General features: G+C 32.5%; 1 protein-coding gene across 41 annotated transcripts in view; it reads right to left on the bottom strand.

Moving 5' to 3' along the window:
- The window catches only part of LOC100117118 (leucine-rich repeat-containing G-protein coupled receptor 4), a 722,517-nt gene that overhangs the window by 603,384 nt on the left and 104,981 nt on the right, over positions 1 to 14,152 (bottom strand). For 20 of the 41 annotated variants that reach the window (XR_004345192.1, XR_004226882.2, XR_004345190.1 and 17 more), the window contains one exon: positions 1,905 to 2,030. The exons of 12 other annotated variants lie outside the window; for them this stretch is intronic. Coding sequence is in view for 3 of the 29 variants with exons in the window: in XM_032601529.1 (XP_032457420.1) it covers positions 1,905 to 1,944 (40 nt within the window). In the remaining 26 variants the exon portion in view is untranslated. Of the gene's footprint in view, positions 1 to 1,904; positions 2,031 to 11,546; positions 11,583 to 14,152 lie in introns of those variants that run through there. 9 more of the 41 variants (XR_004345198.1, XR_004345195.1, XM_031925173.2 and 6 more) reach the window with 2 other exon arrangements.

The raw sequence follows: 14,152 nt of genomic DNA, 5'->3' as shown, positions 1-14,152 counted from the left end.
TATAAGTTTGATTTCACTTCATAAAATTTAATAAGTTAAAATAAATCTTTTACTAAAATACAATTTTAACTATTTTATAAGTTATCTATTAAAATTTACTTTTAACACTTTTGGAATTACAAAATATTTATTTATTATCTATTTCATAAAAGCTTCCTAATCAATAAATTATTTTATAATAAAAAATTAATAATTACTATTTGCAATTAAATAATTGTTTAAGTAGTTTTTTATTTATTATTTTTTGCAGAAAACAGTCTAAGTTCTAGTAATGCAGTAGAATTTTTAAATTTATTTAGATATTTATCGACTTCAAATACTAATTTAATAATTGAAAATATGTGATTTGAGTCATTTTTTTTATTTTTGTAATATTTATAATCTAAGTAAATATGCCGAACTATAGTCGAAGCGAAATTGTTGATATTTTATTGATTTTGGGAGAGTGTCGAAGAAATTATAATGCAGCAGCACAATTATATCGGAGGCGTTTCCCAAACAGAAATCATCATCCATCTCGAAGTACGATCCAGAGAATTGAACAGCGAGAGAGGCGAGGACCTCAAAGATCATGGTACGCTAAATGATTAAAATCTTTTCTTCTATTTTAAATTTACTACTTCGTTTAAAGTGCAACATTTTACACGCTTTCAGGATCCGGAGTCGAAAAAGTGGGTGCTGTTTGAAAAAAAATAATTTGACCTTGAAATGACCTTGTAGGACTGGCTCAAATTCGAGGTCACAATTCTCCCCCCCCCCCCTATACAACAACTTTGGTCTCTACCACTTTTTTTTAATTTGGCGTTGCTAGAGGAATTACGTAGGCGGGGTTTCATTCTGGCTGCAGGACATTGAGATGACCTTCAGTGCCGCAACCGAACATACCATTCTGAACGTAAAATTTACCGCTCTTTCCATTCCCGCAATAAAAGAATGGGGTTCCTATTTAAAAATCCAAAGTTGACCTTCAAATGACCTTGAAAAACGCGTTCAAGGTCAAATCCAAGGTCACCATCGGGTTGTCCCCTCGATATCCTACAATTTTAATCTCTACCAATTTTTTTAATTTGGCGTTGCTAGAGGAATTACGTAGGCGGGGTTTTATTCTGGCTGCATGACCTTGAGATGACCTTCAGTGCCGCAACCGAACATACCATTCTGAACGTAAAATTTACCGCTCTTTCCATTCCCGCAATAAAAGAATGGGGTTCCTATTTAAAAAACCAAAGTTGACCTTCAAATGACCTTGAAAAACGCGTTCAAAGTCAAATCCAAGGTCACCATCGGGTTGCCCCTTCGATATCCTACAACTTTGGTCTCTACCATTTTTTCGATTGTGGCTGTCCCTGACGAGTTATGAGCGGTGCCCGTTTAAATTGGGTCACCCCAGGCATTGGTTTCAATTTTACACCAGATGGTGATTTTAATTTAGAAAATAAGCGACTTTGCAACCTAGGACAGCCAAATCATCCAAACGATGCAATCACCTTGCATTCACTGAAAGTTATTCTACAAACTAAAATAAATTATATAGCTGCTAAACTTGCTGGAATTGGTGAAGTTATAGAAGAATATAAGCAGCAAGATGAAAAACATCAATTGGAAGTGAATGCAAAATTGCGTTATCTTTATAATACAACTCTTCGCAATTACTCCGGTATTTATTATATCATTGAAAAAGTGAATAAACGATTAAAAGTTCATATAAATGAATTTCCAGGTGGATTTTCATCTACTGTAAACGATGATGTAACGTCAAAGAGTAGCTGAAGAGCTGCATAAGCCAGCACGTCGGCAATAAAAGAGAAGGAAATATGACATACGTGGAATATATAAGACTTCGCAAGCTGATCTTGTAGAAATGATACCATATTCTAAAGAGTACAAAGGTTTTCATTACTTACTCACTGTCATAGATATATTTTCAAAGTATGCATGGGCCATCCCAGTCAAGTCAAAGAGTGGTAATGATGTGACTGCAGCTATGAATTCAATACTGAAAGAAGGTCGAATACCGAAGAATCTACAAACTGACCAAGGAAAAGAATTTTACAATTTAATTTTTAAAAAACTTATGAAGAAGCACAATATAAACTTATACTCTTTACATAGTAATCTTCATGCAAGCATATACGAATGATTTAATAGAACGTTAAAAAATGCGCTGTGGTTAGAATTCAGTAAACAAGGAAGCTATAAATGGTTGGGTATTTTACCTAACTTGCTCAAAGCATACAATTCAAGAAAACATCGGACAACAGGAACCAAGCCTGAAAATGTTACACAGGCAAATGAGCAAGAAGTCAAGAGACATTTTCCAAATGATAAGTCGCTAGTGAAAAAACCAAAATTCAAAGTAGGAGATAAAGTACGAATAAGTAGGATAAAACATGTTTTTGAAAAAGGTTACACGCCAAATTGATCAACGGAAATTATCACAATAACGCGAGTTGTAAAAACAGATCCTGTAACTTACTACCTCAAAGATTATTATGATAAACCCATCTCTGGCGGCTTTTATGAAACGGAAATTCACAAAACTATGTATCCAGAAATTTATTTAGTAGAAAAAGTTTTAATGAAAAGTGGTAAACGTGTATATGTTAAATGGTTAGGATTCAGTAGCGATCACAATAGTTGGATAAATAAAAATGAGATTGTATGAATTACTTAAGGTTCAAACAAATAAGAAAGCAAATGTTATTTTATTTAATAATGTATTTATTCATGTAGATTACATACAAGTTTAAACAAATAAATAGTATTAAACAATAATCAGTCTTATATTTCATTATTTTAGCATGTGCTGAACTTAAAAGAAGTTCCACCCTGATATGATATGAATAAACTAAGTTTATTTACTGTGTTAGAGACATTATAGAAAAGTTCTTGATCTTTGAAGTTTGCTGATGAGATTTTCCCAGGCAGAAATATATTAAAGCTGTCATTGATCTCAGCCACGATCTTTGTGCCGAATCTCGTCTTTACTTCCTTGAGTGCAGTCACCATGTACGCATAATCTTTTTCCAAGTCCGTGACTTTTTTCTTAGGCAAGAACTCGCGCTCAGCAGTCTTGTTGAGAGCAGATAGATCCATTCTGAAAAGTGAAAATAAGAATGTATGTTAGTGAAAAAATGTCTCATAGGTGAGAATTGAGGGAGAACTAAGAAATAGAACTTACTTATTTTAGAATTAGGCGCGTTTTGATCTCTTTGCACAACGTTGATTGTTCGCTTTGATTTCTCGAATGTGCTCTTCGTCGTGCTGCGTCCGTTCATATAGCCCGTTTCCCACCACAATTTCTGCCCCTTCCATAGCCTCTAGTAATAAATCCCTTCTCTCCTCTTGTTCAGTTCCTAACCTGTCCAATGATAGATCCCACTCGTGCATAAACTCCTCTAAAACATCATATTCAATTCTGATTCGCCTCCATCACCATAAAGTGTTATCCCCACCCGCGAAGCATTTTCATTGGTTGCTTCATACCCCACTTACTTTTTCCCTCTCTTTTTCGTCCTTCAGCTTCGCCACTAGATGCATTGGGCATTACCATTGCCCATCTATAAAGATTGTTAATATTGAAATATAAGAGAGTCTTTTTTTCTGACTTGGCATACCAATTACAACACTGACTTATTCCACTTCGAATGCCTGATTCGATAAGCATTAGCAAGTCAATGTCTGTAAGAAGCTCCAATTCTACCTTTGTCATTTTTAAAGCTGCTGAAAAAGTTACTACAGGAGTCGTATAAAAGTGAGCAGGACATAAATCATAGGCTTTAAGAGATGTTTCTCGAAAATTCTTGAAAACGTCGGCCAATAGTAAAACATCGATTTTCAGATGATCTTCGAAGATCTGAATATTCTCCCAACGTACTAATATTGAACTTATCCCAAACTTGGACAGCATGCTTATAGTCTTCTTCAGCAATACGAGAATCTGTTAGCTTATTAGAAAAATCATTTTTTTTCTGGCAATTTTGTAGTCGTCAACTTGATCGAACCATCTGATCGAAATTCCTTTACTGCTATCGGCACATTTTTCAGATATGATGCAAGCTTTTCCAATGATGACGGTAAAAATCGCAAAGAATCTATGAATCTAAAACTGATATCACAGTCATCTATATACTTCGTGAATGTAATACATTTTTCCTTATTGTGTGGTATTAGAGTGACTCGTCCTTTCATCAACGTTGAAGTGGCCATCTCTAAAATAATAAATTAAAATAAAGTGAGTATCGTAATTGAGGTTATGAAAAACCACAAGAATAAATTTTGAATCCGTATAATTCATGTTACATGAATTGTAAGCTGCACCTCTGAAAGTGAAGAAGAAAATCTATCTTAAAATTACAAAATTCGATTACTTTATTTTATATATAATTGAAAAGACAACTTACCGCCTTGTGAGATGACAATGGTCTCGTACACCAATTAATTTTAATTCTCGAACAAACCATGCTGCAGCTGTCTCTTCTTCTTCGTTTTTTCTTCTGTATGATCTATAGCCAGATAAGCTGTCGTCAAAGCTGCATTTTATGTAGTACCCTATGCTGTATGCTCCATGTTGTTGGAGAGCATTCTCATTCTCAGTAGGCTTCAATAAACGTTCAAAATCTGCATAAATAACAAAAAGTACTTTTTCACTCTTACTATAATCATCAAATTCTAGAATATTATTCTTAGAGTCAGGTAAATTAATTCGACAGTTATTCATATTTTTACAGTTATTTTCATGAACTTCTAATCTTTCTTCACGATAAAATATTTGTAAACACCTTTCACAATGGTAAGATTTTATGTGGGCTTCAGACAGTTGAGAACTCAGAAGACGAGACATGCTTTTGATCCAGACTTAATGATATTTAGGCAAGATTCCATCATCAGCACGATTATGTTCATCATGTTCATCTATGTAAAAATCTTGAATAATGAGTAGATTTACGTGTTTTTCCTTTTTTTCTAAGGAAATATGACAAGGAGATACTTCGTACTTTGGTCCATATTTTCTAAGCATGTATACATTTACTGAAATATTATTTAATTTTTCAAATTTCTGTATATCTGGTGGTAGTTTTACTTGAAATTCAATATCTCCCAAGTTTATTTTGTTCTCATGCAATCGATATTGATTAGCTCTATGGGGATTACTTTTACTGGGATATAATGCTGAAAAAATAGTATACTTAAAACACTGATTGTCATTGTTATGAACGTTAATACACGCTTTTTTCTTCTCGATAAACATTGGAAGAGGAATGTATGAACTGCCCTTGAGTGGCGAATATTTTTTCATATTTATGCATAAACTTATAATACTCTTTAAAGTCCAGCCAGAATCCTTTTCCTGAAATTCTTCTAGCTGTAAAAGGGTGGGATCTTTGATATTATTTTTAAACCATTCATCTAAATCTGTTGCCAAGTATACTGTAGCACTTTTACTTGTAAAATATTTTATGTCCGTAGTTTCGTCTCCATTTTTCTGTATAGAAAATTCTGCAATAAAGTCTGAATTTATTTTCACAGCATTATCTTATTTTAAGCATGTCTCTGTTTTAACTTTAAAGAGTTTTTGTGCATCATTTAGGAAACTTAGAATGTCTACATGTTTTATATTTACAACCACACCACTTCTAATGTGATTTTGTAACGCAGACTGCACATCTCGCTACTCAACTCTAGTTTTTTCGGATTTTAAAATACCACCTTGAAGAAGATGTTGCTCAAATTCAACTTGCATACATGAAAGATGTGCCATACAAGTTTGACATTTCTGTATCTCTCCTCGTGTAAGATTAGATTTTACTATTTTCTCATTTAACTCCTTTATAGTAGAATTACACATGTCTAGCTAATAATTAATATCGTTAATGCTCGTTTGGCCAGCATTTTGTAAAGTGCCACGAAGTAATTGAACAAGGCGTTCAAAAAAATCGATTTGTCATCTTTGCTTATTAGAATATCACTTAAAAAAATTTACGAAATATGATTTATCTTGGGGTTTTCTTTTCCCTAGTTTACTGATTGGGTGTGCTTTGCTGCTGTTGCTGCTACTGCTTGCTTGTGCGTTGTTGCTACTGCTTGCTTGTGCGTAGCTGCTACTGCTTGCTTGTGCGTAGCTGCTACTGCTTGCTTGTGCGTTGCTGCTACTGCTTGTTAGTGCGTTGCTGCTGCTCGGTTTATCCTTACTGCTGTTCGCTCGTATCTTGCAAGACGAGCAGCTTGCAGATGTGCAGCTCGACGATGATGAGCTACTGCTCGATCTCGAGCTAGAACTCGAAGTCGAACTTGAACGGCGTCTAAAAGTCGAACTTGAACGGCGTCTAAAAGTCGAACTTAAACGGCGCCTCGAAGATGATCTTGGTTGAGCGTATATGAATAAATTGAAATATAACAATAGCAGCAACTAATTTTATTTTTTGTTAGCGCTAATACAACGTCAACAGATAGATAATATATTATAAAAATTAATAAAGCAAAATATTAATAACCAAAATAATAACAATTTAATTTTGATACAAATATGTGCCTTTAATGGTAGAATTTATTAAGCATTTTAACAGATTTATTAATTGAATAAACTTTTCTGACATTAAGATTATTATGTATTATAGTATTAAAATTATATGCATATTTTGTATATTTCAGAATTTTATTTCTTATTTCTTATTTATTTTAATTATTTACTATTTTTAACTTTAAACTATTGCATATTTGATATGATTTATTATACTTGATTATTACAACTATTAAATTTATACTTAACTCTAATTATATTTTAATATATTAACAGTTAAATTTAGTTTATAAAAATTCAGGTAAATATATTTATTTACTCATTATTATATCGAAAGAATGACAGTTTCAATCCTGTTAAACGCAAAGTGTATTATTAATAAGCTAATAAACTCGGATTGGTATCTAATTTTTTTTTATTTGCATAAACTTGGATTAAAATCTAATTTTTTTTCTCGATCTACACCCCCACACACACGCACACGTACACGCACACACACATACAAAATCAAAAATAAACTTTTCCCTCTCAGAAGACGATGTCCAAATGTCAAAATCACCTCCCAGATGGTGAGACATGGTCTATGATACAACGCACATATACAACAAAAGTACCAGAAGAAAATTTTAATTTCCAGTAGACGATATCCAGGTGCCAGGATGATCCTAAGGTTAATCCATTATAAATGTAGTATGCATGATATATGAGTCTACCTTCCAAGTTATACAAAGTTTAACCACAAAAAAAACTTGTTTATAATTATAAATATATTAACAGCGTTAGAATTCCAGATTGCAAAATTCAATCTTTACATTAAAATATCCCAATATTGGCGCACAAAAAAAATAACATAAAACGGTAAAAATGTTCTTAGATGTTAGGAATAATGTGACAGTTAAAAAAATTTCAATTAGAATTGAAGGGATTTGAATAAATTGAACTGGAAATGCCGTTTTGGACAGAAATTTAAGCAAGTTAATATTATGTAGAGTAGAAGATTAATTCAAGATCTTATGTAAGTTCTTATCTAATATCTGATATAACACTTAAAGATATACTGTTTTATTGATCACTTACTCAAGATATACATAGGATCTTAGACAAGATCTTGCATATAAGAACTTATATAAGATCTCGAATAAATTATAAATTAAAAGATTTGTATTGATCATGGTGGTAAGATCTTGCATAACATCTTATGTAAGAACTTAGGAAAGGTATTACGTAATCTCTTATGCAAGATCTTGTATACGATCTTGAATGAATATTTGATAAAAATATTATTTTTTATGATGAACATAAGATCTTGTATAAGATCTTACGGAAGATTTTATGTGAGTTCTTGGTTAAAAATCGCTGATAAGATCTTATGTACAAGCTTGCGCAAGATCTTCGCCAAGATCTGATATAAGATCTTACGTAAATTCTTATATCACGATCTTGAGTAAAATTTTTAATAGGTAAGTAATATATCGATCAATTGCAAACAACCCTTAAGATTGCAAGTTTCAATATTTTGCCTTCACAATATAAATGTTGAATTGTGACTTATAAAATTAAAACCACATAAATACAGACTGCTGCTTGCGTAATTTGAAATCTATTATTGTGAGTATATTTAGACTTGGGCAAAATATAGTATTTATTATCTTGTAGAAATTACTAAGTATTTCAGTTAGTTAATTTGGGTACATCGTGGTACAGAGCAGGATAGTAGAACGAGGTAAATTCAATAACAGTGTTCTTTTTATGTTTTATAATATATGGGAGGCACGAAGCCTTTATTCGCTTTATTTATTAGAATTACTAGGAGTGAGGCGCGCTTCGCGCACTCTTGATTCTATCTCTGCCTAATAACACTGGTAGAAAATCTACCATAAGTGTTGGGCGGCATACTAACGTCTGCTAATATTTTATAAGCATGTAACATGTTACTAAATCCCTCAAAATTATTTTTTAATAAATATATTAATAATGCTCAATGTCGTCATCATTGGTTTGACTAGTGAACTTGAAGAAAAGTTCAGTATAAGAGTCAGTGGATTTGTCTATCATTACAATGCCATTTATTTGCATTATAAAAAAGCTATACAACTGAAATTTTACACAGATACTTACTATGCTACCTAGAAAACATGTAACCTACATGATTATGATTTAACTGTTTCCGTTCATATTTTCACATCCAGGCTTATGCGAATTTTTTAATTGCGCAGGTCAAATTTTACTTATAGCCAGTTACGCAGAAACTACTAGCTCTAGCACATTGTATTTCTGGTTTCTAGCATATTTTTACATGGAGAAAGTGATAAATGTTTTGGCTTTTTTGTCAAGGTATTGGGTAATTAGAATTTTGACTTTTAACAGTTGTAAGAGATTTTAAGACCGATACCTGTTTCTCCATTTTTGCATTTTTTCTCATTCGATATCTTTCCACAATCACAAAAGAAATCTATATGCAATATATGAGCTTTCTAGACCTGTTAGTTTTCGAAAAAACGGACAAGGTTATACGCGGACTTGTGGCATTAAATAATAATTGACTCTATTCTTTGCTAAGTGAGAAAATAATGAAACGAAAGACGCGAGTCCAAGGTCGTTGAGATGCGCACTGTGTGTCCGTTGCGGCCCCTAAAAGTGACCCGACATTCCTGGCTGCTGAGGTAGAGAAAAATATTATTATGTTAGCATACTAAGATGAGAAGTTGGTTAGATTATTGTAGAAAAGGTTACGTTATAAATAATTCTTAAGCGAACAATTTGTTGTACCTTGCCTGTGACAGAAGCGTGTGCCTGGTATTCAACAGGTCTTACAGACTGAACAAATTGTTAGTAGTAATTAAAAAGAAATGCAAATGTTGAGAAAAAATATTGAATAGCGATTTTAGAGTGACTTGGAAATAAACACGAACACATGAGCGCAAGTAACAATGAAGGTGATAGTCTTGTACGTATTAGTTGTTAGGCAGCACAAGATTATTAGAGCGATGTGGTTAATAATTTTGACTGTTGTGCGTCCTAGGATAACAGGGTGGGGTCGACGTAGCCAGCCCAGCCGGACGTCGTATAGCGGTACTTTTACGTCCCGTCGGAGGCGAGTTAGATATTAGTTCCGATCTACCGCACTGGTGCAAAATAGTGTTTAAATAGTTTCGAGTGCCTGGAGGGACGCCTCCAGAACCACCTCAGCCAGCACCTACTCCCGGCGCCGTCGTCGGTCGTGAGGACGAGGAATAGAGCGTTCGGCCAGCGACCGAGTAAGTAAGACTTTTATTGATATCCGCGACGAAGCCGTCGAAGGCCGACATTCGTCGCCACAGAATCGTCGGCCCGGCTTCGCCTGAGGAACCGCGCGCGTCCTTCTCGCAATCGCGCGCTCAAGCGTCGTATTCGGAATTCTGTAACATTCTGTATTTTAACTAAGATTTTAACAATATATTTTTATTCTATTAAATCCATACACGAGTATTTCTTTCTGTGTACAATACGAGTGCGAGAGAGAAAAACTCCGGGGGGGGGGGGGGTGGAGACTTTTTATTGATTCGTCAAAACGAAGTCTGAAAGCTGTTCTGCTTCATAACGGAAACAGGTTTGCATCTTTTCCCATAGCTCACTCGAATAAGCTGAAAGAAACTTATGAAAATTTAGAAATTGTATTAGAAAAAATAAAGTACTTGGAACATCAATGGAAAATTTGTGGTGATCTTAAAATTGCAACCATGATCTTAGGACAACAATCAGGTTTTACTAAAAATCCCTGCTTCTTGTGTTTATGCGATAGTAGAGAGAGGGTAAATCACTACGTTAAGAAAGTATGGCCAACTAGAACACATTTTGAACCAAGATCGAGGAACATTATACGTACGCCATTGATTGACCCATCAAACTATCTGCTACCACCACTTCATATGAAACTTGGCCTCATGAAGCAGTTCGTCAAAGCTCTGGATAAAGATGGCGATTGTTTCCAGTATTTAGGAGAAAAGTTTCCCGCAATAAGTGATGCTAAATTAAAAGAAGGTATTTTTGATGGTCCTCAAATTTGTACTCTATTTGAAGACGAAACATTTATTACAAAAAGGAACCTCACAGAAAAAGCTGCATAGCAAAGTTTCAAAACTGTTCGTGAGAACTTTTTAGGAAATAAAAAGAGTGAGAACTATCAGGAACTAGTTGCACAAATGTTGGAGAATTTCAAAAATTTGGGTTGCTTGATTAGTTATAAAATACATTTCTTACATTCCCATCTTGATTACTTTCCTCTTAATCTAGGATACGTCAGTGAAGAACAGGGAGAACGATTTCATCAAGATATAAGTGTAATAGAGAATCGATACCAAGGAAGATGGAATGTCAACATGATGGCAGATTTTTGCTGGACGCTGAAGAGAGACATTAAAACAAATAACAAAAAGAGAAAAAGAAAGCCATTGCATAGGTCATTTGAAGTAAAAAGAGTTCGTTACAAGAGAAAAAAGGAGTAAAGAAAGACATCGACAGTTACTAAACTAGTGGAAAAAAAATAAGAAAAAAATATAAACGAAAACAAACTTTGCTCTGTACACAAGGAAGACATTAAGTGATCAAATCTCTTGAATAAGACTTTTTCCATTTTTGGAAAGTTTTATATAACATTTTTATCGGTTTAAACTGTTTCTTCTCAGTTTGACCTTGAACTGGCCTTGACCCAAACGTGATGGGGCCAGACTGACCCCGGATTCGGATTCAGCGACCTAAAAAACATAAGGATACATGGGTCTGATTTTTTGTACAGACATCTTTTTTTATTTTATGTGCCGGTGTCTATATTTTTAAATTTAATAAAACAGTATCATAAATTTAAAATTGATGTTTTAAAAGAAAAAAATTTAATTAAGCATAGAGGTCGGTAAAACATGAAAATATTTCATAGGTATAATTTCAATATTTTTCTAATTTACTTTTTCTTTTAAAGAATATTATTATATTTGTAATTGTTCAACTATAGCGGACTAAGCATTAATAAACAAGTCAGTTTAGACTACACCGATTTCCATATTGCCCCGATGTTTGTAAATGCAGTTTACGCATCCTTGCTAAAAATAACCAATTAGACCCGATTAAAAAAAAAATAATCGGTTTTAATACGTTTTTGTGATTCGGGATTTCCGAATATAAACCAATTAACACAATTATAACCAATTTGCACCGATTAGGCAAAATTTTCGATGGTGTTTTAATCGGTTATAATTGTGTTTATATTCGGAAATCCCGGATCACAAAAACGTTTTAAAGCCGATTAGTTTTTTTTTTCAATCGGTCTAAATCGTTTGTAATTGCATAAGTGTGGCGGTTATTTCTCTGTATTCGGCTGAAATCGGTTATAATAAAGGAGGCATTTGAAATATAGTTGTTAATTTTTTGTAATCGGTCTAAATTGTTTGTATTCATTTTTATTGAAAAAAATAATTTGTTATTTATTATTAAATAATGCAAAACTATGTCTTTAAATGCATTTTTCTCTGTAATGTTAATATTTTCTTATGCAACTAAATATAATTAATATTTGGTTAACTATATCGATAAGCATTATCTACATGCTTATATAGCAGTCGTGTACTTTTTAATTACTTTTCAGTAATTTTAACAAAACTGTTCAAGTCAACCTAGAACTTTTTACATCTCATTTGCTACAACTATTAACTAATTTTTGGTTAGTAATACTATTACTTTTATAAAACTTTAGAAATAAAATCGTTCACATCATTTTCCTTTTCAGCTATATCCTGTGGCGACGTTTCATTCCTATTTTTCTTTGATGATTTAGGTTTAGTAGCCTGGCTTTCAGGATCTTCACTATCACTGTTAGTTAAATCTGCATCACGTCTACTTCTTTTCTTAGAGGTGGTTTTGGCTTTTGGCGTTGGTGGCCTTTTAAGTTCAGCTATCTTTTTAGCAGCATAATAACTGAACCTTAAAAGAGGTCACTTTGAAAACATTTTTGTTCCTTCTTTGTGGATTTGTAAATATTCTCCATCCAGTACATGTAAAAATCTACAATAAATTAAATTATTGTGTCAAAATCAATACTGTAACATTTTTTATGTACATAATCAATATTTATGATACTTTATATACATATTATGTACCATAACATGCTCCCAATTTGACTTCATCTAATTTGTTGCATTTAACGGCTTTTCCTCCACTTCTTCTGCTCTGAATCCCTGATTGTGTGCTTGTAATTAGTTCCTTTGTGTCGAAAACTAATGTTAATATGTTCGCTGCTATCAAGCTTGGAGTTTTACAAGAATTTAATAATCGATTGTAGTCTCTTTCGGTTAACCATACATCTCGCCCTATATGATACTGTACAAAAGATAATATTATATGAGTGAAAATTAAAAATCAATATATAATATATAGTAAATATAGTTGCATAAATGTATTTTACCCTTCATAAATCTTCTGTGGTTTTTAAATATCCAATAGCTGGAAAATTTAGCTCCACGCTGACACTAGTTTGAGCCGCAAGAATTTTATCAAACATGTCTGAAACAGAAAAATAGATTTTATTAAATATATTATGAATAATCGGCATAATCACATCAATAATTAATAGAGAATTTGTTATTTTTGTATTTCATATCCATTTTTTTCTTTTGCCTGCTCAATTACAGATACTTGTAGTTCTTGATTTAACTTACTCACTTTTTCACATATAGCTGTTTGTTGCGTGTATTTTTTTTTTTTTTTTGTAAATATCTTTTTCTTTCATCAACTTTTGATTTTCGTTCGATAAGGTTTCTATTTTTGTCCTTAAATTAGTATTAATTTTAGTAAAATCAACAATCTTTTTTTCTAACGTCGTTAGTGTTTCAATGTTCTTGATCTAAAAAATATTTATTACACATTATTAAATTAATAAATTCATTTTGTAGGTATAAAAATTAAAAATTATTTTTTTACAGTAGGTCCATTACGATGAGATGCTTCCTTTGAGTCTTGATGATGAGTACCGTTCCTTAATTGATCTGAAGCTTGATCATCATTTAAATTTAGCGGTGTTTTACTTTGTGGATTGTCTATTTTTGAATGTTCTTCTCCCGTGTTTACTATCTAAAAAATATGTTTGTTTGGAGAGGATTATTTTTTCAAGTAAAGAAAACAAGCCACCGAAAAAACTAAAGCGTACTTGTGAAAATTGTAAAAAAGAAGCTTGTATAACATCAGCCTCAGAAAACTATTTTTTGACCATTGATTTAGCTGATCAATTAAAAATTCTTTTCTCGAATCAGGAAATATTAAATGACGTTTCAAAAAATATTACAACTAATAGAAATGAATTTAAAGGCTCAATACACAAAAAAATATTAGCAGAATTCGATCAAGATAATAAAAAAGTTGAATATTTGTTAACGTTCAATTTTAATACAGACGGTGCCCTTTTAACAAAGAGTGGGAAAAAAAGCTTTTGGCTTATTATTTTGGCAGGTCTTCTAATGGTAAAAAGTGAACCAAAAAGTAATTTAATGAATTTATATTTTTCTAAATTTATCAAGCAAATAAATAGCCTTTACGAAGATGATATATCATTGACACATAATGGTACTGAGTATTTATTTAAATTTTGTACGCTTAGCTTTCCTGTTG

The sequence above is a fragment of the Nasonia vitripennis genome, assembly GCF_009193385.2.
Source record: "Nasonia vitripennis strain AsymCx chromosome 2 unlocalized genomic scaffold, Nvit_psr_1.1 chr2_random0006, whole genome shotgun sequence".
In the NCBI taxonomy this organism is placed as follows: Eukaryota; Metazoa; Arthropoda; class Insecta; order Hymenoptera; family Pteromalidae; genus Nasonia; species Nasonia vitripennis.
Note: the sequence above shows the minus strand (reverse complement) of the source record. Positions and strands in the feature narration are given on the sequence as shown.